This window comes from Neltuma alba, unplaced genomic scaffold (assembly GCF_004799145.2).
Source record: "Neltuma alba isolate B1F8T4 unplaced genomic scaffold, ASM479914v2 tig00012070_pilon, whole genome shotgun sequence".
NCBI lineage: Eukaryota > Viridiplantae > Streptophyta > Magnoliopsida > Fabales > Fabaceae > Neltuma > Neltuma alba.
In genome coordinates this window covers 138,825-164,458 of record NW_021636631.1, presented here as the reverse complement: position 1 = coordinate 164,458, position 25,634 = coordinate 138,825, and the positions used below count along the sequence as shown (strand labels likewise).

Sequence of the window (25,634 nt, the reverse complement as noted above, 5' to 3'; positions counted from 1 at the left end):
AAAAGCTGTGAATTTAGCATATAAAAACTCTAATAGCAAGGCATGCATCTTATAAAATATGAATATGAATATGAATTTCTCAAATTTCATGCTGCACATGAGACTCTGTATGTTTAAAGATACAAAGAATTATGATTATTTCTAATGGCTAAAAGTAATTACTCGATAATGCTCGTATTTGAACTTTTAGCAGCTGGGAAGCAGAAAAGCGAGGTGAGGAGAAATAGGATTATGAAGAAATGAAAGGTGGGAAAAGTATGGTAATAGACAAAAGAGAAGGGGTTATGAGTTGGAATGGAACAAAGCTTTTGTGGTGTTGTGGCATTTGAAATGATGAGGTTGGTTGTATCATGAAGCACAAGCATCCACCACATTATATTACAACGGAGCAGTTATTTGATCCTAATGCCGTCATTATCAGAAGTTAATCAGCCCCTCTCCTACAGCATCCATCCACAATCCATGCATGCACCCGTCTTTGATTATCCATGTCTGCCGCCAGGGGCCACTCCCCCTTAATTCACACATCAATTCAGAAAATGACTCCAACAGTCATCACGCTTCTATTATTTTTTTTTTCTCGAAAACCAAAGTACTCACTCTGCTTTTAAATAGATAAGCTAGTTAATTATGAGTTTATTTTAATCATAAATATAATACTCTTCCGGTCCTTATTATAAGACCCAATTTGACTTTTTATTTGGTCCTAATTATAAGACCCAATCCATTTTCTCTCTTATATTTATGCATTTTTTTCCAAGATAATCCTTCTAATAATGATAGTTTTAGCCAATATACTTAATTAACAAGGATATTTTAGGAATAACAACACTTATTTATTATAAATAACCAACTTAACTTACTTCCTTAATCTCCTCAAATAAGTCAATTGGGTCTTATAATTAGGACCGGAGGAGTATCTCAGTTTGCTATATATGTCTCCTAAACTTATATTATTTTTTTCCAAACTATTCGGGTTTGTGTCAAATTCAATATAAATAATTAAAAAGAATATTTTAGAAAATCATCAATAATACACAATTTTTACAAGTAACTATCTAAATTAATTTTACTAATTTTGATAAATTAGTGATTTGGCCCTCATATTAAGGACGAAAAGAGAATAATACTTTAAATTTTAGTATGAAAATGCAATCTGCAGCAAATTGAACTATAAAAAAACCTGAACATTGTGATGAGCAAAAATTCTCTCACTGCTCTCATCTCCTGCTCTTTTTTAAGGTGTATTAGAATACACTAACAACTTTACTTTTTAGTCTCGTCAAGTTAAACATCTTGTCACATTTTTCTTCCCATTTAAGAAGACTTGGACGTCACCTTTTGGATGTATTTGGTTGTTCCTTGAACACAATCAAACCTGTGTTTTGCAACTCAAAAGTTGCTTCTTCCATCAAAATCAGCAGAAAACCAAATATACACTAAGGCACTAAGAGAAAATTCATAAAATTCACGAGTCTCTGTCCAACCATTTTCTGGATTCTTTACAAGTGTATGGTGCCCACCCGCATCTATAGATGTAGATATAGACACATGCCTATGTATGCCCCACGTTGTGTGCAGTACAAAATATTAAAAAATACGAACGGATATGAAAATGTACACATAATAATTGAGAATGCATAGGAAGGGGTGGTGGCCAAATCATTGTTTCAACATACTTCTCTTCCATAAAACCTGAACAACAAGAGAGCCTTTCTTCATTGGTTGTCTCTCAGAATCTCTCTCTCTCTCTCTCTCTCTCTCTCTCTCTCTCTTCCTCTTACTCTCATCATCTTCACCACTTCTTCCCACAATATTCTTCCTCCGCAGTCTCCCACCCGCACATGGCTTCCACACGCACACTTTGTCCCTGTAATCATTTCATTGGTCCCCACTCCTTCATGCACATATCTCACCCTTTGTTTGTTTGACTTTCTGCCCACCATCACTCGGTGCACAGGAAGCCACGTGGCATACATGCATTGCCTATCTATGTCTTGTTAGAGCATCATGTACCTTTGATTGGAAGGCACGTTCAATTGAGATTGCTGAGCAACCCCATTGGGTTTCTCACACATGCCCTCCTCACTTCTTTCTCATTCAATTCCTCTTCTTATATAGTAATAAACTATTCTCACGTCAATACTTCCTTCAAATTTCAGATAAATATTTCAAAATTTTAAACAAGAAAAATGTAACTTGTACCTTTGCTTGTAAGATAAATTTTTTTTTGAACTTCACAGCACAAAGTAATTTTCAAGTTGCATTTTACTCCTCCGGTTATTAATATATGACTTAATTATTAAGTTAATTTTGATCATAAATATAAAACCTATTTTTCATATCTATTAATTTTTTTTTCTAAATTACCCATATGGATACTGCTTCAATTATAATCAAATAAGTAAGGAATTAAGGATATTAATTAAGAAAGATGATTATGGTGTTTAAAAAAAACATATCATATTTCTTATAATTAACTAATTTACCTAACCTTCTTAGTCTAATCAAATTAGTTAAATAGGTGTTATATTAAAGATCGGAGGAGTATTTCATTTTCCCCCAAAAAAGGATAAAAACAAAGCAGTCCAGTCACTTGGCAAATGTTTCACACACACACACACAAGCATGATACACTATTTTAATTATGGAAGGTTATGATGAGATAACCCCATGGTCACTCTTGGTACAATAATGGACATGGATGCCATGCTACAGGTTATTTTAATTAAATTTAGTAGTGGAGTTGTTGTTCCAACATTACATTAATGATAAAGGTTTAATAAAAAAAAATATTTTGAGCTTTTTTGTACGCTATTCAGATAAACTTGTCAAAATAAGTTTTTTTCCCCCAATACATATCCTGTACATGTTTACTAGCTTGCACTCTTTCAATAACTTCCTCATACATCGAACAATTTTTCATCTTTAACCTTACTATAATCACTTTTTTTTTAAATCTTAAACGAAGTAATGTAAATTGATTAACACAAAACATATAATTGGTGTTTGCTAATTGGTGATATTTTGGATGGGAATGCAAAGTTATGGGGGGCACACAAGATTACGCAGTGATTGGTGCCTTGCCTTTTTGAGATAACATCAATGTCCCACCCTTTTCTTCCTTCTTCTTTCTCTCTTTCTCTCTCCTCCATCCCATTCTATTCTTCTCTCTAAAATTATGGCTCCCAACTTACATACTTTACAGCACCACCACATATTTCTCCTTGATATTATCATTAACCTGCTATAGCTTTAATTATATTCTTCTCACTTTTAAAATAATTACTCTCTTCCCAATGATTTTTACGAGCTACCCACAAATATACTAATTATGTCTTCATTTTTACAAAGAGGGGGTGAGACAGAAATTGAGTGGGGGAAATAAAGGAAAAATATGAGAGACATATAATCAAATGAGAATTAAAATGGAAAAAATATATATTAAAATTTAAAAAAGAACCAAACTTATTTCAAAAACTGCAACTTGTAAAAAAGACTTGAGCGAGTATTGTCTCAGGCTATGCATTACATGAAGGAAAATATCAAATAGCTATGATATCTAATATAATCCAAATTCTCTTATGATAGATATTAAAATATCATTAGCGCTTGATATCTATCTATTATAATTTTTACTAATGAAAAATAATATTATGCAAAAATAACTAAATATTTTACAAACATGTAACATGTGCATGAAGAAAGAGAAAAAAAAAACAAAACAAAGCAAAACAGAAATATTAGTTGGATGTATTTCCCCAGTCGCTTTCCCTACTTCGTGAGAACCTTTGTGTAGGAAAATGGAAATGATAAGGCTGAGTGCGCAAAAAGGCTTTGGCTGTACATTACCTGATTTTACCAATTTGTAAGACAATATTATTTATATATGTGTTCGTGTTTTATTATAATTTCTTGCTATTGATGCAAAAACAAAAGTAATTACAAGCAATTTATGAGACCTAGTGGCAATTACATATTTGATTAAACGTACTATAATAAATGTCAAGTTTAGTCATTATCACTTGAACACTTGAGAGAGAACAATGGTTTGAAAATAGTTAATTTTAATTCAAAATCTTAAAATTTAAAATCATGGGTCTTGTCTCTCATACTGCCTCCGGTCCTAAATATAAGAGCTAGTTGACTAATTTGAGGAGATTAAAGAAATAAGTTAAGTTAGTTATTTGTAATAAATAGATATTGTCTTTCCTAAAATATCCTTACTAATCAAATGTATTGGCTAGAACTACTATTATTAATTAAAAAGACTACTTTGAAAAAAAATGCACAAATATGAGAAGCAAAGTAGATTAGGGTCTTATATTTAGAACTAAAATAAAAGTTAAATGAAATCTTATATTAAGAATCGGAGGTAGTATTTATTTATTTCTTTTCCAGACAGTCCTTCTAATAATAGTAGTTCTAACCAATAAACTTGACTTGCAAAGATGTTTTAGGAAAAACAACACCTATTTATTACAAATAACTAACTTAACTTATTTTCTTAATCTATTTGAATTTGTTAACTAACTCTTATATTTAAAATCGAAGATACTACTAGTAGTATTTATGGAAAATAATCAGCAAACTAAGCTACCTCATTTCTCGGCAAAAAATTTATTTACAAACTACAAATTTCCAAAAAAGTAAAAAAAAAAAAACACTAATAATTTCACCGTTAATGATAGATTGGATGCTATAGTTGCCGCTGAGCAAATGCCATCAATTAATAAAATAATGTATATTTGGCAGCTCAGTCGCCGCTGTGTAACCAATTTTGTAATAGCCTATATAATAGATAACAATTCAAAATTTTCTCAAAAAGCCACGCTAAATTTTCCAATATTTAAATCCTATTAGAATATATTAAAATACAAAAGAAAACAAAAAAAATTCTATCAAATTCAATAGAAATTAGAAAGTGGGAAAAATTAAAGGGCAAAAAAGGCTGTATGCCATCAAGAAAAGCCACGTTGGTTATATAGCCTCTGAACAGCTGCTTTTCGTGGCTAACTGATGAAGCGCATCTTTCTTTCTTCTTTTTTTATGCACGTGCTTGGCGTATATTATATTAAATTGATTTCGTAAAAATTACATACATTTTTTTCTTAAAATTCAGCAACAAACCAATGTCAATGTAAATAATAAAGTTTATAAAAAATTATATGATCAAAAACTTTGGAATAATGTTGCTCATTATTTAGAAATCAGTGCCATAATGAAAACATGTCTGATTTAAACATATGAATAAAATCAACCATCAACCAATATTTAAATCCATGACATGCTACATTTTTTGTAAGTTTTAAGTAGTGTGTAATTTCTCTGGTCAAAAAATAAGTAGTGTGTAATTTATTTCTCAAAATTTATACACACTAGATCATAACCTTAGGGCAAGATTTCGTCGCAATAATTATATTTTTAATTATAAAAATTCAAAGACGTTAGATTGTGTTTGCCAAATATATTTTAGAATGTTTATTCAAATATCATATTATTTCTAGTTATTAATATAAAAGCTGGTTGGCTAATTTGAGTAGATTAAGAAAATTTATTAAGTTAATTCTTTTTAATAATTAGGTTTTGCCCTTTTAAAAATATCTTTGGTAATCATATGTATTAGCTAGAATTGCCTTTCATAAAATTTTTAACATGTGTAACTACTACAAAAACTATTTTGAAAAAACTAGATGAATATGAAAGACAAAGTAAATTGTGGTCTTATGTTTAGAATAAAATTAAATGTTAAACTACCTCTTATATTAAGGACGGAATTACTACCTCTGATTTTTAATATAAGACCTCGTTTGACTTTTATTTTTGTCGTAAATATAAGATCTTAATCCACTTTGTCTCTCATATTTATGTATTTTTTTTCTAAGGTAGTCCTTTTAATAATGGTAGTTTTAGCTAATATACTTAATTAGCAATGATATTTTAGGAAAGATAATACCTATTTATTACAAATAACTAACTTAACTTATTTCCTTAATCCTCTCAAATTAGTCAACTAGTTCTTATAATTAGGATCGGAGGTAATACTCTTCTAGTCTTTAATATAGGACCCAATTGTTGAGTTGGTTTTGGTCCTAAATATAAGACCAATTTCTCATATCTATTAATTTTCTTTAAATTACCCCTGTAGATACTTCCTCAGTCATAATCAAGTAGAAGAAGGAGATGTGGTATTAAGAAAGATGATTATAGTGTTTTAGAAATAATGTGTCACATTTTTTATAATTAACTAACTTACCTAACTTCCTTAATCTAATCAAATTAGTTAAATGGGTCTTATATTAAGAACTGGAGGAGTAGTAACTTAGAATGTTTGTCACATATCGTTGAGTGGTAACGATCTGGGTGTAAAAAATTGACAACCCTTGAGGATATACTACCTCCGGTCGTAATTATAAGAGCTGATTGACTAATTTGAAGAGATTAAGAAAAGAAGTTAAATTAGTTATTTGTAATAAATAGATATTGTTTTTCCAAAAATATCCTTACTAATCAAATGTATTGGTTATTGTATTGGTTATAACTACCATTATTAGAAGGACTAACTTAAAAAAAAAAGGTATAAATATGATAGACAAATTGGATTGGGGTCTTATATTTATGATTAAAATAAAAGTCAAATAATGTCTTATATTAAGGACCAGAGGTAGTATTAATATGAATTTTTTAGTTGGCAAAAAAAAGACTTTTTAGCATTAAATTTTAGCTAAATTTGACTATGATAATTTGGTTAAAAATGTAGCTTTGGCTCTTTGCACATCTTTAACACATATTTTCTATATTAATTAATAAATGATTGTCACATCAAGAATCATGAATCATGAATCATAAATCAAACGATAAGAGAAAAATGTGTTCAACATTTTTGCTGTTATATAATTTAACTTAATGGTTAAGAAATTACTTTTTCTTGATAAGATTGATTAAAAAATTTATATCAAATAAGTATACAAAGCATCCAGGCATTATATTTCTCTTATTTCATCTTTAATATTATACGGTTTACTATCTTAGTTTTACATTAGGGTGCTAGGGTAACTTAAATTTTAACACAATATTTATGGCATTTTTTCTATTCATATGGGAACGATAGCTTATTTCTTTTATTTTTTCACTAAATCACAAAAATATTTTTAATTATAAATTATTTTTAGTTTTATTTCTTTTTTATTACATTTCATGTAACATACCAAATTTTCTTTAAATTTTACGGGGATTGATCATGACTATCTATACATATAACTTGATGTATAATAATGTTATGCAACATCCTAAAATTCGTGATTATTGTTCGTTATGAAGTTTACTAGAAGCCGGATATAAAATTATCATAAAAAAGAAATATAAAATTAATAAAACCTTAAAATATGCTAACAACTTTGGTGTTACGAGAGTTTGCATTTTTGGCTCTTTTGAGAATGAAACTTCAAAACATTTGTTCACTTTTGATAAGTCATTGTGGTTTATTATTTTTCTACGAGATTTCAGCTGCATAGTTTTAACAGTTCTAATCAATAGGCAAGAGATATCCTTTTTTAGTTGGATAAAGATGATAGACAAGATCTAATTCAAAGAATTATAATTCTCATCAATACTCTTTGGAGTAAAGGGAATTTATTTGGCACTGCATGAAGGTAAGTCTTAACAAATAGAAGTTGTAATTAAGGAGATTCTCAAAATTTGCGTAAAATACACTAAAGTGTCTTATAAATAAGATTAGAGGAGTATTAATTTTAAGTCACATGAATCTCTTCTTGTTATTTGCATAAACACAAAGTTTATCAATTTGCACTCTTTCTCATTTGATTTGATAATGCTCAACTCCTTTCCAAATTGTGATATTTGTTCTTTTAATAGTGATTTAATTATAAACTTTTTACTATTTTTCATTTCTAGTTATTCTGATGTAGTATTGTAAACTCTGTTTTTTATTATCTATACATATATTGTCTTTTTAGTTTTTATAAATAATACTACTACTAAGATTCTACAAATTTATAACTTGAGTTTTATAATCAATTAATTATAATATTTGGGTCATAATATGTAATTTTTTTAAATAAATATAAGCTCGCCTCGTTGTCCAAACTCGCTCCGTCGCTTCTTCTCTGGCTTCTCTGTTCTAATGGAAGTGTCAGGAACTTTGTTTAAAAATTAAAGGAAAAAAATGAATATTCTTTCATCAAAACGTGAACAGTATATGCCACGTCGCCTCCCACGTAGATTTTGTGTCTTCAACCCAACCCCCGCCTGCCTGCCCAAAATTTTTTGTCGTTGCAGAGCAAGAGAGAGAAAGAGAAAGGGAGGGAGACAGGTCTAAACTTCGAAAGAGTTTTCTCCTTTTCAGTCCACTACGCTTCTTTCTCTCTCTATCTTCTCTATCTAACTCCATGTGGGAATTCATTATCGCTTCCCATTGTATCTCTTTTTGATTCTGTTCCTCCCGCATTTTCTTCCCTATCCCACGTACTCCTTTGCTCCACTTCATTCCCTCATTCTACAAGTTTACCTCTCTTTTATCCTTTTTTTTTTTCCTTGATCATGTTTCCTTTTTGAGATTTTCTTGCTTTGACTACTGCGTCCGCCTTTCTCTTTCTGGATGTTCTGCTCTCCTTTGGATCACCAGCTAGCTTGCTGCTTCTGAAATTCGCTTTTGCTCTTGCTCTCACTTTCAGTCGGCGATTGCTGGGATCAATTGGATGGTACTGGGCTTCTTCGAATTGGGTGATTGCAAGATCTGCTGTGCGATTTGCTGAACGATACATTTTTTGATCTTGCTGGCGGTCAACCGACTTATCGGTTTGGATCCGATCGGGGTAAAAACAGCGCCATCTGATGGCGCTGTTCAGAAGGTTCTTTTACAGGAAGCCACCGGATCGGCTTCTGGAGATCTCCGAGAGAGTGTATGGTAGGCTTCTTTTCCTATTTCGTCAGTTCCAAATCCCCCCCCCCCCATTTAATTACAATGAGCCTATAAACGCAAGAGCAATTGTAAAATTGGAAGCCTGTGTCCTATTATTTCCCCCCGTCCCCATACATGGAGTTTTGTACTGCTCAATTTGTGGCTTGGAGGAGGCAAATGCGGTTTAGGGTTCAATTACTAAGCTTCGTTTTCGTTTTACAATAATGCGTATGGCAACTCGTTAAGATTACGAATTTTTATGAACTCCTTTCCTCCTCCTTTCTTCATCTCTTAATGCTCCGAGTCCGGTGAAAATTGTGTTCGAAATTTTCTATTTTCCAGAGTTTTCGTTCATTTCCCCTCTTTCTGTGAACTTTAGCTGGGGAATCCTTTCTTGGTTTCTATCTGTTGCTTCTTCCCTATATGAATGGGAGAAACTGGTGCTCAGCTAAGGAGGGAAAATGTGCTGTCAAATTCACCGCGACGCGGAGGTCCAGGAATTGAGTTAATGGTTGGACACTTCTGTTTATTACTAGTCTGCAGCTCGTAGCATTTGATCAAGTCGTTGCTGGTCTCCATATAGTCGGTGATATTAAAGGAATGGGACAGTTAATGGCCAAAAAAGAAAAGAAATGGGATGATGGAGCATTCCCTTTATATACCCTGTGCAGAGCTGGGATGTTGAAGGCCCCAGTTTGAATTTGGGTACAAAATGATGAAAATGTTTCTAAGTTTTAATAGAGAAATGGAAAGCAATGTTTCAGTCAGAGACTGGCAAGTCATGATTGGAGGATTGCTAGCTGAAGAATCAGGGAACACTTTTATTCATTGAGACTTCTCCTTTAAGCCAGTGTTTTTATACCTTACCAGGAATGTTTTTGTTTCACTGGAGTGAGTTAGTAGCCACGGTAATCAGCAGGGCATAATTGCATCCATTTTGGTTGTCTAGTTGTGATTTTATTTATTAAGTCCGTGGATACCATAGCTGTTATGCTTAGTAGTTCAGTATACCTGTATAAACTAAACATTAGACTTATTCTCTCTCTGTTCTTGCAGTTTTCGATTGTTGCTTCTCCACAGATGTATTGGAAGAAGATGAATACAAAGTTTATATGGGGGGGATTGTAGCTCAGCTGCAGGATCACTTTCCTGATGCTTCTTTCATGGTGTTTAACTTTAGGGAAGGGGAGAAGCGAAGTCAAATTTCAGATATATTGTCTCAATATGACATGACAGTTATGGAATACCCTCGACAATACGAGGGCTGTCCTCTTCTGCCTTTGGAAATGATCCATCACTTCCTTCGATCAAGTGAAAGCTGGTTGTCTTTGGAGGGCCAACAAAATGTTCTTTTGATGCATTGTGAAAGAGGAGGTTGGCCTGTGCTTGCGTTTATGCTGGCAGGTCTTCTATTGTACCGGAAACAGTACAATGGGGAGCAAAAAACCCTTGAAATGGTCTACAAGCAAGCCCCTAAAGAACTTCTCCAGCTTCTATCTCCTTTGAACCCACAACCTTCTCAGTTGAGATATCTTCAATACATTTCCAGGAGAAATCTGGGTTCTGAGTGGCCTCCATCAGACACCCCCTTATATTTGGATTGTCTGATTCTTAGAGTCCTTCCGTTATTTGATGGAGGAAAAGGTTGCAGGCCTGTTGTACGTGTTTATGGTCAGGACCCTTCAAAACTTGTTAATAGAAGTTCCAAGCTTCTTTTTTCTACTTCAAAGAACAAAAAACATGTTCGCCTCTACCAACAGGTGACGTATCGCTTAAGCTGTTGATGCTATTTTTAATCTGACCAGATAGAATATCTTAGTTGGGAAATTTTAACTGCAGGCAGAGTGTATGCTGGTGAAAATTGATATCCAGTGTCGTGTTCAAGGGGATGTGGTTCTTGAGTGCATACATACGGATGATGATTTCAGTCGTGAGGAGATGATGTTCAGACTTATGTTTCACACAGCATTTGTGCGTTCAAACATATTAGTGCTCAACCGTGATGAGGTTGATATTTTGTGGGATTCTAAGGATCAATTTCCCAGGGATTTTAAAGCAGAGGTAAGTCATTGTTACTCTTCTATGCACGTAATTATATTAACCAGGAGTTGAATGTACATTTATATTTGTACCAGGTACTTTTCTTGGACGCTGATGCTGTTATGCCTAATCTGACCACAGTCAGGGCAAGTGAAGATGCAAATGAGACAGGAACTGCTTCACCTGAGGAATTTTATGAGGTGGAAGAGATATTTAGCAACGTAGTTGATGTGCAGGAAGGTAAGGTAGACTATGATTCTCTTCCGGCTCATGATAGCGTTGTAGATGATCAAAACCAAAAAGAAGTATGGAAAGAGGACTTCGATCCTCCCGCTTTTCAGGAATGTACATCAGATGATCGGACCTACAAACAGGGCAGAAGGATGGATTCTGGTACTAATGCAGTGAAAGACATTGCTATTGATGATGTGAAGTACAAGCTTGATGACAGCGTGGATTCTACTATTCATGAAGTGAAAGATATTGCTGTGGATGATGGAGAAATTAGAAATACTTCTACGATAGTCACTACTGATACCATTATGGAAATGAAGGGTGTCAATTCAGACGTGCATGGACAATTGGAAGATATGGACTGTAAATATGATGAATTCGGCAATGCAACAGAGGAGAAATTAGATTCCAAGGCTGGCCACCAGAAGCACGATATTTCCAGGCAAAAGTCTGATAAAGTACCACCTGTGGCAAAAAAACAACTTTTATCAAACTCGAAGCCAGTGGGAGATACATTTACAGCTAAGCAAAAGATTAAGCAGCTTGAATCACAAGGTACTCAGGCAAAACAAGCGAAGCCAAATGCAGTAACCAGGTGGATTCCTACTAACAAAGGTTCTTACACAAATTCAATGCATGTTTACTATCCGCCATCAAGGTATAATAGTGCACCTGCCTCTCTTTCCAATGCTAACTCTTTAAATGATAAAACTATGGATGCCAAATCAAGGTCTGCCTCTGCACCTATTGTCTCTGGGACACTTGTTTCTAGTGACAAGACAAATGGATTGAAATGTCAAAAGGTGGATGGACCAAAATCTGCTGACTCCATAGCGGAAATGGAAGAAGAAAACTTACCATCAATTGTAGAGACATGTCTTCAAACACCAAGTCAAGCACCACTTAATGGCCCAACACAAGCATTACAACCACCTGCTCCTCCACCGCCACCGCCACCGCCACCTTCATTTCATGCTAAAAACTCTAAGGCATATGCATTTGAAACATCACCAGTTAATAGACAAAACCAAGAGATGGATTTACAACCTGTAACTTCACCTCCTCCTCCCCCTGCAGCTCCTCCTCCTTTTACTAATAGAACAATCACATTAGGAGGTCTTGGAATGTCTAGTGTAGTTGCCCCTCCTACTCCCCCTTCTTGTCCTCCTCCACCACCTCCACCGCCGCCACCTCCAAGATATGGATTTTCAATCTTTCCGCCTCCCCCTCCTCCCCCACCCCCACCTCCACCTCCACCTCCACCTCCACCTCCACCTCCACCTCCACCTCCACCTCCACCATCTTCAAGGGCCATTTCTCCGTCTTTGTATACACCACCCACTTCACCACCCACGTCATTGCCCCAGTCTTCACCTTTACTTACTCAATCCCTGCCTTTTATGAAAAAAAGCTCATCCACCACCACCACCACCACCACCACCACCTCCTCCTTTTAGTAGAACTCCACTACCCTCACCATTGTCTTCTTTGAGTAAAGACCCACCCCCCACCTCCACCACCTCTGCCAGCACCTTCTTTGGGTAGAGCTCCACCTCCACCTCCACCGCCACCTCCGCCCCCTCCTTCGAGTAGAGCTCCACCACCGCCACCTCCCCCACCTCCTTTGAGCATAGCTTCACCACCAACACCTCTTTTACCTCCTTCAAGTAGAGCTTCTCCTCCTCCTCCTCCCCCCCCCACCACCTCCTCCTCCTCCTCTTCCTCCTTTTAGTAGAGCACCTCCACCTCCACCTCCACCGTCAAGAGGAGCACCACCTCCCCCATCAAGGGGAGCACCATCTCCACCACCACCTCCCCCATCAAGAGGAGCACCTCCACCACCCCCACCTCCAATGTCTAGAGCCCCACCTCCTCCCCCTCCTCCTAGTGGGCGAGGCATACCTCCTCCCCCTCCTGCTGCTGGTCGAGGCCCGCCTCCTCCCCCTCCTCCCGGAGTGCGTGCTCCTAATGCTCCAACTCCCCCTGGACCTCCAGGTGGTACACCACCACCACCTCCACCTTTGGGCTCAAGAGGTTCAAATTCTGATCCAAGGGGAAGAGGACGTGGACTTTCACGTCCTATTGGGGTTGGTGCAGTAGCACCTAAACGTTCCTCCTTAAAGCCTCTACATTGGAGTAAGGTGACAAGGGCATTGCAAGGAAGTTTATGGGAAGAATTGCAAAGACATGGAGAACCTCAAATGTAATTTGACTCATTTCTATTGTCTTTTGTTTGCCTGAGTTATTTTGAAATTTTATAATTATACATTTGTCTTTTTGTTTTTCACATCCTTTCCTTTTGTGATGACTTGTTTATTGTTCTATCTTAGTGCCCCAGAATTTGACTTTTCAGAGCTAGAGAGCCTTTTCTCTGCAAATGTTCCTAAACCTACTGGTTCAAGTGGTAAATCTGGAGATCGACGTAAATCTGCTGGGTCCAAACCTGACAAAGTTCACTTGGTATCATTTATTATAATGTTCTTTAAATTCGGTATTTTGACTTAAGGCATGTGTGAATGGTGGTCTGATGGCTCTTTGTCTTTCTAAAGTCCCAAAATTTGTTGTTTCATTTCTTGAGGAAGTTTTAATACATTTATCGCTTGATTTATATTTGAATCGGAATGTGATCCTATTATTTGGTGTATGTGAAACAAGTCAGCTTCGTTATGATCTGAGTTGTGAATATTCTAATAGGCATTTGATCTTAATTTGTGGGGGAAACGTATTTTATAGCTTCCCATTATTTATAATTTCAAGGAGATAAACATGACGCTAATGAAGTTGAGAAGTATGATTACACTAATGAAATACACTGTTCTGTTGCCCCTTTGTAGACTCCTCTTTGTTCAGCAAACTATAATTCTATTACTGCAGCTTGAATTAATAGTTCACGCTGTACTTGTGTGGTTTTTCATTGTTCCTCTTGACTTATTTTATTTGTCACTTCTCTAATATACAAGCAATAATCTTTTTTATTTTTTAATTGTAGATTGACCTGAGGAGGGCCAATAATACTGAAATTATGCTTACAAAGGTTAAAATGCCCCTTTCAGATATGATGGTAAGCTGATACCTTGAAATTTTTTGTGCTTCTATGGGTAACTCTTCTAGTACATTTATGAAATTTGGGCTTGACGCATTGATAATGAATATTAGTTTTAAATTGCAAGAGGTTATGACAAATGTACTCATGAACATATGACTTGGGGTTAGCTAAGGTGTTGGTTGGCGGGGGATTTGGGTAAAGGGTAGCATGTTCTATCCTGTTCTAGTAGCATTTGAAAAGCAGTCATTAAGAGTTCTTATCTTATGTGCACCCTTTAGTGATCTTCTGCCATGTTGTAAGCGTACTAACTATTCCAAACTTCTGAGATTGTAACATGTAATTATCAACTGTTAGGACTGTCTAACATATTGAAATGGTTATTCCCAGGCTGCAGTACTAGCTATGGATGACTCCGTATTAGATGTTGATCAGGTTGAAAATCTCATCAAATTTTGTCCTACTAAAGAGGAGATGGAACTTTTGAAGGTTAGACTTCATATAATGATGGCTGCTTCTTGCACATTATTCTGGCTATTTGGGGCCCCGTTTTTGGGATATGCTGTTATAATGGCTTGCACACATTTACTTCGATTTGCTTTTTTACTCCCTTTTTATTCCACTTGGTTACAATCAGGGATATGCTGGGGACAAGGAGAATTTGGGAAAGTGTGAGCAGGTTGGTTAGTGACTTTTCTAACTGTACTATAACTTCTAGTGTTTTAACAGAAAGGTGTGAGCACATTGAACTTGCATTGGTGTTGTCAAATTGCGTGAATCATGACTGGGTATTTATAAAAATATAATTTTCCTGGAGCATATTAGTGACAAAAAATAATCATACTCTGCATTGTAAATTGAATATATAATATTCATTATGAATTGTTGTTTGGCTCTTTTTTCCTTTTCATGTTATGGTTGCATTAAAATTGAAAAGAGAGGAGCAGATATTGTTGGGAAAAATGTGGTGCAAGTCACATTTAAGAGTTTTGAAACTATGTTTATAAATGAAAGTTGATTGTAAGATGTAAAATGTTTAAAAAGAGATCAAATTCAAGTCAGAGGCAATGTGCCGCAGTTTATGCGGTTTTTATATATATATATATATATATATATATATAATCATATTCTTATATACGTTTGATTGTATTTATTTCAGTATTTTTTGGAGCTGATGAAAGTTCCCCGAGTGGAGTCAAAATTAAGAGTATTTTCTTTCAAGATCCAGTTTGGTTCTCAGGTTCTGTGATGTCTTCAGTATCTATAATTTTCTTAGGAGGATTCTTTTTCTCGTGCTTCAGTTGTAATTCTTGCCTCTTTATGCAGATTACTGAATTCAAGAAGAGTTTAAACACTGTGAACTCTGCCTGTGAAGAGGTACTTAACTCATGATACTAACATTTATTCGCTTGTGTATATTTCTTGACACTGTTCACTTTCTCTTGGTTCAGGTCCGAAAATCTATCAAGCTTAAGGAGATAATGAAGAAAATTCTGTACTTGGGGAATACATTGAATCAAGGAACAGCAAGGGGTTAGTAATTTCTTAGACCAGCATCTTTTCTACTATGAACATCTAGTTTATCTTTGGCATTTCATGTGTTATCTTTCAACCTTTTATGTATTTCTCTAGGATTTGATCCTATGTAGAATATCTGGTTTGTGGAAGAAACTTTTAAGTAAGAATGTTGTCATTTTATGCAGGATCTGCAGTTGGATTTAAGTTGGATAGTCTATTAAAGCTCACTGACACTCGAGCTTCTAACAATAAGATGACACTGATGCATTACCTTTGCAAGGTACAAGTCTATATTTCAATAGATGAAGATACTGTTTGGTGGCTATATTTCTTATCTGGAATTAGGTCCTTGCTGAAAGGTCACCTGGGCTCCTTGATTTTCACCTGGACCTAGTCAGCCTGGAAGCTGCTACTAAGGTGATGATTTATTTTTGGTCACAGAAAAATGGTTTTGATGCTGACTATCAGGTCGGGATAGTTGGATTTCTCTGTATATTTATTAGTAAATCACCTTGCAGATACAATTGAAGTCGTTAGCTGAAGAGATGCAGGCAATCATCAAGGGATTAGAAAAGGTCAGGCAGGAGCTTGCTGCATCTGAAAACGATGGACCTGTATCTGAAGTTTTCCGCAAGGTGTTTGGCTTTTTAGTCTTATTTCATGGTTCATATACTAGGGGGAAAACTTTTTTTTTTTTTTTTTTTGGGGGGGGTGGGGGATCTAAGGGACTAATATTTTTGAAAGAAAACTGGAATGAATTTATATGCTGATTTCCTGCGCCATGAATTTTTTTTTTTAAAAGTATTTATATTAATGTGACTTTAACATCATCACGGGATTTAAACTTTTGGTTACACATTGTTATTTCTTGTTTAGATAGATAGATTAGCACTCGCCCCATTAGGTTCTTGGTTATAATTGGTTTACAGTATCTCTAATCGTACTAATTCAGTTTTGGTTTAAAACCCCCTCCATTTTTTTTTTTGAAAAAAAAAAAGTTTTGATTGCCTACGCAAAAGGGTGAAAGGCCGATACTGTTGTTGAATATTAGGGAAGGGTATATTAGTATATGTCAAGATGTGGTGCATTAGGTATTAATATTCCCCAATCTAATCAAGGAAAAGATTGGTTTGAAAAACCATAATAAATCAGAAAAACAAAATTGTAATAAAAAAGTGAAGGGAAGTTGGTGGTTGGGGATTCTGTGGTCCCAACTAGGTCTTGGATTCAGCAGCAAAGTCCTAGATGAAACTCAAGCTTAAAAAAAGCCTGAAGTTTAACTGGAGTGGGAAACTCTTGCTAACTCTGTAGTTTTTGACTTTGTGTAGAATTGATGGTGAAACTCCTTAAGAACCATCTGAAATCAACTTAATACCAAATATATCAATCAATTGGAAAGGAGTGAATAAAACAATAGTCCAGTAGTCCTATTTATAGACAGAGGCTGCAAAAGTTTAACAGGAAATCAGATTTTAACTAAACTAAAACTCCTAACAAATATATAGTTAATTTGATACCAATCATTTCAAAATAAAAGGAAATTCAAATTCTTGAGTTAGAATCCTGTGTAAATCAAAACTAGATTAATAAAATTTGGCATCTGCATCACTTACCTTGTCAGAAAGACACTTTCATGTGCTTCCAAGTTTTAACTACGGTGGTGGTGAAGCGATTAAATTAAACCTGTACTGTCATTTTGCACGTAACTAACTATGAATAGAAGAAAATACTTATCATGTTCAACTTTAGATTTTAAGTGCTTGTTTTTTAGGTCTTAGTTTGCACTGATTGCTAGGACTTAGCGTATTTGTCCGTTTAAACTTTCTACTATATGTTAGAACTTTTGTTTATCACTATCACCTTTATTATTGTTAAAAGAAAGGAAAAAAGGGAATCTTCTGCAAAAATGTCTACCTTTATTTTAATGGAAGAATCTCTTTTGTTTTTTATGCTGATACATTTACTTTAACATCGTTTCTTGTTTGGCTTATATTCCTGCAATTTTGACTGATTTTTAGTTTGTTTTAGACATCAAAAGAATTTGTTATTGGTGCTGAGTCAGAGGTGACATCTGTAACAAGTTTATACTCTGTGGTGGTAATATGTTAACCTTCCCTTTGGCACATTATGCTGTGTTTTAAAGAGAGAGGATGACCATCTATTTGTCCATGGACAGGGTAGAAATGCAGATGCACTAGCACTTTATTTTGGTGAGGATCCTGCCCGTTGTCCATTTGAGCAAGGTAAGTTAAGGATTAATATTTGGCCGTGTTGTTAGTCTGACATGCGCCCCTTTTTTCTGGTAGTAATGATTTCAATTGTATTGGATTATAGCACATTGAACTAATGTCTCTTGTGGTTTTAGATTTCCATGAGCTCTGTCTGTTGCATCTATGTTTGTGACCAGTGTAAATTTTCTTAAAATTTGGGCTAAGTTGGGATCTCTTAACTTAGAGTTAAGGATATTCCTACCTCTTCGAGTGTTTAGACTGGGCACAGATTGAGTAGCTTTTTTGAAAATAAAAAGGAAGACAGCCCTTCTTGGATCCTTGTGTAAGTGCTGTGAACAATTGGAATAAGACGGAGAGAGGTGAGGAAGAGACAATAGTCATGTGCAATAAGATATATGGAGAGGAAAGCCTACAGGACTTGTCAGAATGAAGTTTCATCATCTTAAAAGTAGTGATTTGTTCCTTTGGAATTCTCAGGCTGATTTCTACTTGTTTCTGGTTTGTTGATTGCAGTTACTGCAACTCTCCTAAATTTTATAAGGTTGTTTCGGAAAGCACATGAAGAAAATTGCAAACAAGCAGAGTTAGAGAAGAAGAAAGCTGAGAAAGAGGCTGAAATGGAGAAGGCTAAGGGCATTAACTTGACAAAGAAAAATGCAAGGTAGTTGATAACTGGCTGCTTGCTCCTCTGCACCGACATCATGCTCTTGCAAAAGAGCTAGAGGTCTGCCCTTGCGGTGGCAAGGTAATGTATTAAGGTGGAAAAGCAATTTCTTGCCAGCTTCAGACCTTTGAATCATCCAACAGGCTTAGGCATTGATTCTTTGACAACCAGAATCTTATGGCCTATTGATCTTTGTGTTTGAACACACTGGAAAGATCAAAATTTGAGACAATGGGTGCTTATTGTTGTTGCTGGAGATGCCCTTAGCATCCGGCAAATGCTGTAATGCTGTAAAAGGCGATGGATCTGGTCCCTCGTGAATCATTTCAAGAAGAAATTTTGTGGTATTGAAGATTGAACACGGCTTCCATTGCAGAAGAACTGCCTCTGACTTCCATCATACAGCGCCAGAGCAGATGCTTTGTTTTGTGAAGTACTGAAGTCGATCAGTGGTAGTGTAGTATCGAAGAACTTTGTACAGAGTGCTAACCCTCTTCGTTAGGATTCAATTCTTTTTCATGTAACATAGAAATTAGTTCCTTCCTTTCATTTTGATAGATTTTCGTAGGATACAATCGAGGAAATGTTGTATAGCAATCGGGTTTAGAATAGAAATTAGGGGCTAAATCTCTGTATTTTAACTGTAATTTAGTGAAGAGCAGGCGGAGTTAGATGATTCTCTTCTTTTTTCTTGTGAAATACATTTTTGTGAAGTGTAAAGGGTTTTTGAAATTTAGCATTCTGGACCAGATGACTCACTGATGATTACAAAGACAAATCCAAATTCAGACAGGAAATCCGCGAGTTTCACCATTGCTGTCCGGAGGTATTTATGCTTCTTACATCTCTGGTTGTATGCTTTTTTTCCCTAGGGCCGAAATGGCAACACCGTCATACATTATGAGACTCCTCAAGGTGCATTAATTCAGATTGTTCATCGATTCCTGTGATCATTGATCGGCCAAACCATCGAATTTTTGAGACTGTCACGGGTACATGGTGCTTATCAAGGTACATTAATATTCTCCAGAATTCTATTAACTAGATATAATTTACTGTATGGAGTTCAATAAATATGTGGTGGTGTTTATGGCTTGTGAATCATGTGCTTTGTCACAGGTTTTATATTTGGTATTGGTGATTAACACTTTACTATCGGTTCTTATTTGCAAATAGAGAGAGGGCAGGGTCTATTAGAAGTGTGTTTCGCTCACCGACTCTTCAACGAAATGGTTCATCCTGTGGGCCCTGTTTAGTTGGATTTGGATTCATTTCAAATCTGCGCATGCTTGGTTTGTAGGACACATTTCATGCTGCTTCCTACGAATTTGTTCCTGAATAGAACAAGCAGATTCCACGGTTTGGGATTATAATTTCTTAAAATTCGAGTGAATGAATCAGGTTACCTAATGAGGGATGGGTCGAGACTCTTCAGAGCTTCAGCAAACTTCTATGGCTTTTCAGTTTTTACTCGAGAGGGCAACAGCTTCTAAAACTTTCTAGAAGACTGTTTTATCATGTTTATGTTTTACTATAAAATAAAATTATTGAAATTTCATAAAAGAAATAAATTTGCATCATTCAAAAATGAAATAGGAAGGTGACAACAAAAACAAACATTTCATTAACATTATTTTTTTCCCGTATTTATTCACTCCTCATGCCCTTGTGCAAGCGGCCCGTTATCAAATGAACAAATCAACTCCTTGTATCATGTCGCTTCCCTCTCCCTTAACCCTTACCCAACAAAGGGGGGCTCTAAGCACAAACTTTTCAGTTTTGACTTTAGGGTCCTTGGGGACACCCTCGCTCTCATTCATATTGTCATCTCTCCCCCTAGTCGGTAATTTACATACTTCCATCTCTTACCTCTCATATTTCTACAATGCACATTAAAAGCAAAATACATGCACGTGTATATCTAACCGTATCAGGTTCTACTTCAAGTAGTTCAATCATTAAAAAACAAGCAACTCAATCAATCTTATCTATTCCAAAAAGTTTTTTGAACTATAACTCGATGTGCTTCAAAATGAGTCAAACGAATTTTTGTGCGTGGATAGAATACCAACGAAAATTGAATCAAATGGACAGAGTTTGTTAGTTATAGTGCATAGTCTTGCGTATAAAAAAATTATAAATAACCAAATTAATATGTGTGCATGCCCGCGCTTATAAGGAGAGTTTAACTGCCCGTGTGGTTTTACTTGCTTCGACTTGAATTACACAAAGTGCCCTTGAACAATATTAGATGCTTTTATACCAGAGATATAAATTAGTTTAACTTTTACGGGTAATTTGAATTGATATATTTGAAAAATCATGTGCTTAATGGTTTCCAGTTTAATGATTAATACAATCATCAAAATGTTGGCACGAACACTCGAGTTTAATAGAAAGTTAATCTAATATCTGATTTTACATGAAGAATCCTACTATACGAAGTTTAATTGCCGTGTTTAACTAATTCTCTCCTCTGAAGATGTTCCTTTGAAATATCAGAATGCTTTTGCTGAGGATGAAGATAGTTAAGTTTGGATGCGACCGGTTTCGGTTTGGTTCTCTAAGCTTTGCTTGCCATTTTTTTTGGTTGGTTAATACTGCTCTGATTCTAAATATAAGATCTCTTTTATAGTATAATTTACATTACAAAAGAGGTCTTATATTTAAGACCAAAGTAGTATAATTTTTTGTTCTTGAAACTTGGATTTATTCTATTTTTAGTCTCTCAAATTTTAAACCCATGATTTTAGTCCCTAGAATTGATTCTGTATTAAAATGTTAGTGTTTGAAAATATAAAGTCATAAATTGTGTTAGAGTGGTGAAGCTAACCGGATCTTGTGTGAATAATAAGAGAAAAAAGAACAGATCCTTAAAACGTACTCTTCTGGTCCTATTTATAACACACTTTCGGCATGTTTATATAGATAAAAAAAAAAAACCTTAAGCTTCATTAACTCTTATTTAAAATTTAATAACTTTTCAACTTTATTCCTGTTTAATATATATTATACTTCATGTAAACAAAATCAACACAATAATAAATGAGGAGTAAAATTATATATCTATATAAAATATTTCTCTCAATGCTCTATAAATAGGACCAAAAAATACCTTCTCTCTCTACCCTATAAATAGGACAAAAGGAGTAGCTCTTTAGCCTTCTGTTTTTGCTACATCACTACTCATTTTCAAGAGAAGCTGTTCACTGTGCTGCATTTTATTATCCACATAAGACCCTGTTAGATATTATTTAGTGAGTCTATGTTACCATTTTTAACATCACAACATTTCAGTAGTTTTTAATGCCATTCATTTTCATTGACTAATATTTTAAGACATATTAAATTTCAGAGACTAAAACCAGGGGTTTTAAATTTAAAGACTAAAACCAAAATGAGCTCAAATTTTAGGGATAAAAAATTATATTAATTTTTTTTAAGGGACCAATCCTGTCCCTTTTCTGGGTGTGCAATACACCGTCAGATCGAAAGAACGAGACACTGTCAAAAATTCTTGGGTCCAATGGCACTAGACTCTCTGTTTTGAGAGAAAGGTCACATGTTTAAATCTGCGCCTGCGTGTTCGGATGTGTGTGTGTGTATCTGTGTGTGTGCTGAATATTTGTGTGTATTTCATTTTTAAAAAAAAGAAAGAAAAGAAAAGAAAAGCGAGGCTCATACAGCTTGTGTAGAAGTTCATGTGTTTCCAGAATAAAAGCGCATGAACAGAAGTGTGTTGTATCATTATTCACATTGTAAAGTGTGAAACAGAACTAAACAAGTTACTGGACTTGGTGGAAAATACCAATTAGTTTATTATTGAACAATCGATCAATATTTATACAGCAGATATGAACCCATAATGGGCTTACAGCCCAGTACATCAATACACTGGACACCTATCTCTTAACACCCCCTTCAAGTTGGGGGCTGAATAAGCTAACAGCACCTAACTTGCGTATCAATTTCTCATGATCTTCACTACCTAGAGCTTTTGTCAAGACATCTGCTAACTGATTCTTACTACTAACATGTTGCAAATCAATGATTCCCTGTTGCAGTTTCTCATGCACAAAATGACAATCTATTTCAATGTGCTTCGTGCGTTCATGGAAAACGGGATTGCTTGCAATATAAATTGTAGCTTTGCTGTCACAATAAACCTTCACTGGCTCAACTCCTCTAACATCCAGATCCTTGAGCATACGTGTCAACCATGTAACTTTAGAAACGGCTGATTCTAGAGCTCGATATTCTGCTTCAGCTGAGGACTTGGACACTGTGGGCTGCTTCTTGGACTTCCAGCAGATTGGAGACCCACCAAATTTAATTATGAACCCAGTTACTGATCTTCTTGTATCTTGACAAGCTGCCCAATCAGAGTCTACATAACACTCTAAGTCTGTTCTACTTGTTGCAGCAAGAAATATTCCCAATCCAGGATTGCCCTTCTAGTATCTCACAACTCGTGTTGCCACCTCCATATGAGATTTCCGTGGAGCACTCATAAACTGACTGAGAGTCTTCTGCCTGGCAGTCACTACATCTCCCAAGCAAATATAGTCATTCAGCCAAGCAGGGGATTTTCTGTCCCTGCTTGGTCGATGTGACCCTTCCATGTGGTGTTCAGGATCAATATGAACTTCATCACCATGATCATTATAGTCAATAATATTAGGATTAGTAGTAACATTGGTCTGTGTGGAACTAGATTGGACAGGAACATCTTCATCATACAGAAAATAATCTGAAACAGATTTACCAATTCCATTCTCTGAAGTACCAGACAAGGCATCTTTGAAAGGAAATTTGTTTTCCACAAAATTGACGTGTCTACTTACAAACAGAATCTTTGTTTTGAGGTTATATAATAAGAATCCCTTTTGACTAACAGGATAGCCCATAAAAATACAAGGCTCAGCCCTAGGTTGAAATTTATCAAGATTATTCTAAGAAACAGCAAAAGCAAGACAGCTAAAAACTCTCAAATGATTCACCTCAGGTTGTTTTTGATATAGAAGCTCAAAGGGAGTTTTGTAATGCAAACTTTTTGAAGGAGTTCTATTAATCAAATAAGAGGCAGTTTTAATACTTTCTCCCCAGAACTTAATTGGAATACCAGAGTGGAAAAGAAGACTTCGGGCCACATTAAGTAAGTGCCTACGCTTACGTTCAACTACTCCATTTTGTTGTGGTGTATATGGGCAGGTTGTTTCATGAATAATACCCTTGTCAGTGAAAACAGTTCTCAGTTTGTTGTTGGTAAATTCTAACCCATTGTCAGTTCTTATTCGTTTTATCATTGCTGAAAATTGGGTACTAACATAAGTCATAAAATTTAACAGCAGCTGAAAACTATCATTTTTATTGATCATCAAGAAAGTCCAAGTACATTTGGAGAAATCATCAACAATAGTAAGAAAATATCTGTCCTTTATAGGTAGGCTCCCTATAGGGACCCCAAATATCAACATGTATCAATTCAAAGCAACAAGAAGTAACAGAAATAGAATGAGAAAAAGGGAGTCTTGCTTGCTTAGCAAGAGGACAAACATCACATTTGGGACTGGAAAAATCTATAATATCTTTCTTTATCATATCTAGATGCTTGAGAACTTCTAAAGGTGCATGCCCTAGCCTATAGTGCCACAGTTGAGATATCTCCTTCTTTGTCCCATTGGACTGAAAATTCATAAGAGCATTGTTCAAATTTAAAATTTTCCCAATCAAGTACAGTCCACTACAGATTCTACCAATCACTAGAGACTTCCCAGTTAAAATCTCCTGCAATGTACAAAACTCAGGGTAAAAAGAGATAATGCATTGTAGGTCCTTAGTTAATCTAGACACAGAAATGAAATTATAACAACATGCAGGAGTATAATAAACATCAGATAATATAATGTTAGCAGAAAGTTTTACTGTGCCAGTATGTGTTACTGTGATCTTATCTCCATTTGGTAACCTAATTTTTCTAAGGGGTCCAGAATAAACTATAGCATTATCTAACATAGTAAGACTGCTAACAACATGACACGATGCTCCTGAATCTAATATCCAATGGGTTCTGCAAAGATCAGAGGAAAGTGCATTAATATTACCAGAAATGTGTTCCTCAATATAGTTAGCCGTGCCGATTACTTCTTCGTTAGCATCAGTTTTGAGTAGTTGCAGTATCTTATTATACTGCTGCTGTGTAATGGAGGGCTGTGTCCCAAGATTTGCTGAAGTTGCAGATGAACTAGATTTGGGCTTTGCTATTGCTTGGTTCAATTGAGGCGCTGGAACCCTTCGACCTTTGAAGTTAGGAGGATATCCCACCAACTCAAAACACTGTTCTCTCTTGTGGCCCCGGCGATGGCAGTGACTACACTCATCTTGTGATCTTCCTCTGCCACGTCCTCTACCTAGTCTCCCTCCTCTAGTTGCAGCAGTAGTTGCCTCAAATGGGTTATATGATTGATGTGAGGATATAAGTCATTGGTCTTCATCTTGGCACACCATGGCATATGCCTGATTAACATTCGGTAAAGGAGACATAAGAAGAATTTGTGACCGGGCTTGCTGAAAATTGTCGTTTAATCCCATAAGAAACTGGAAAAGACGTTGCTGCTGGACTATTCTGATATATTCTCTGGCAGTCTCGCACTTGCAGGTAGGTAAGGGTACTAACAACGAATATTCATCCCATAACTCTTTGAGTTTGGTATAATACGCAGATACCGTGATAGTCCCCTGAATTATAGAAGAAATTGCTTTCAGAAGAGAATAAATCTTGGCACCATCAACTTTATGAAATCTTTCTTTGAGATCATCCCACACGGCATGTGCATCATTAGCAAATACAATACCATTAGCTATTTCCTTGTCCACAGAATTAATGAGCCAGGAAAGAACTACCGCATTACAGCGGTCCCACTGTTCCTTATGGTGCGATTCACTTGCCCGAGTGTAACTACCCTCAATGAAACCCAGCTTATT

General features: G+C 35.5%; 1 protein-coding gene and 1 long non-coding RNA gene across 2 annotated transcripts; one reads left to right on the top strand and one right to left on the bottom strand.

The window, feature by feature from the left end:
* Positions 1 to 8,309: 8,309 nt before the first annotated feature.
* LOC114721818 (formin-like protein 20) lies at positions 8,310 to 19,595 on the top strand. The gene is given in 19 exon segments (XM_028907685.1): positions 8,310 to 8,926; positions 9,977 to 10,680; positions 10,760 to 10,981; positions 11,056 to 12,504; positions 12,693 to 12,913; positions 12,915 to 13,397; positions 13,525 to 13,654; positions 14,184 to 14,255; positions 14,628 to 14,726; positions 14,875 to 14,916; positions 15,397 to 15,477; positions 15,564 to 15,614; positions 15,689 to 15,770; positions 15,941 to 16,035; positions 16,101 to 16,172; positions 16,274 to 16,390; positions 17,784 to 17,852; positions 17,932 to 17,998; positions 18,500 to 19,595. Coding segments are annotated over 19 exon segments (4,281 nt in total). The 5' UTR covers positions 8,310 to 8,853; the 3' UTR covers positions 18,652 to 19,595.
* A 4,395-nt stretch (positions 19,596 to 23,990) lies between these two features.
* LOC114721828 (uncharacterized) lies at positions 23,991 to 25,132 on the bottom strand. Its single transcript, XR_003738115.1, has 2 exons — positions 24,755 to 25,132; positions 23,991 to 24,437 (listed from the first exon to the last, which is right to left on the bottom strand). It is a non-coding gene; the product is annotated as an uncharacterized LOC114721828 (long non-coding RNA).
* Positions 25,133 to 25,634: the final 502 nt, after the last annotated feature.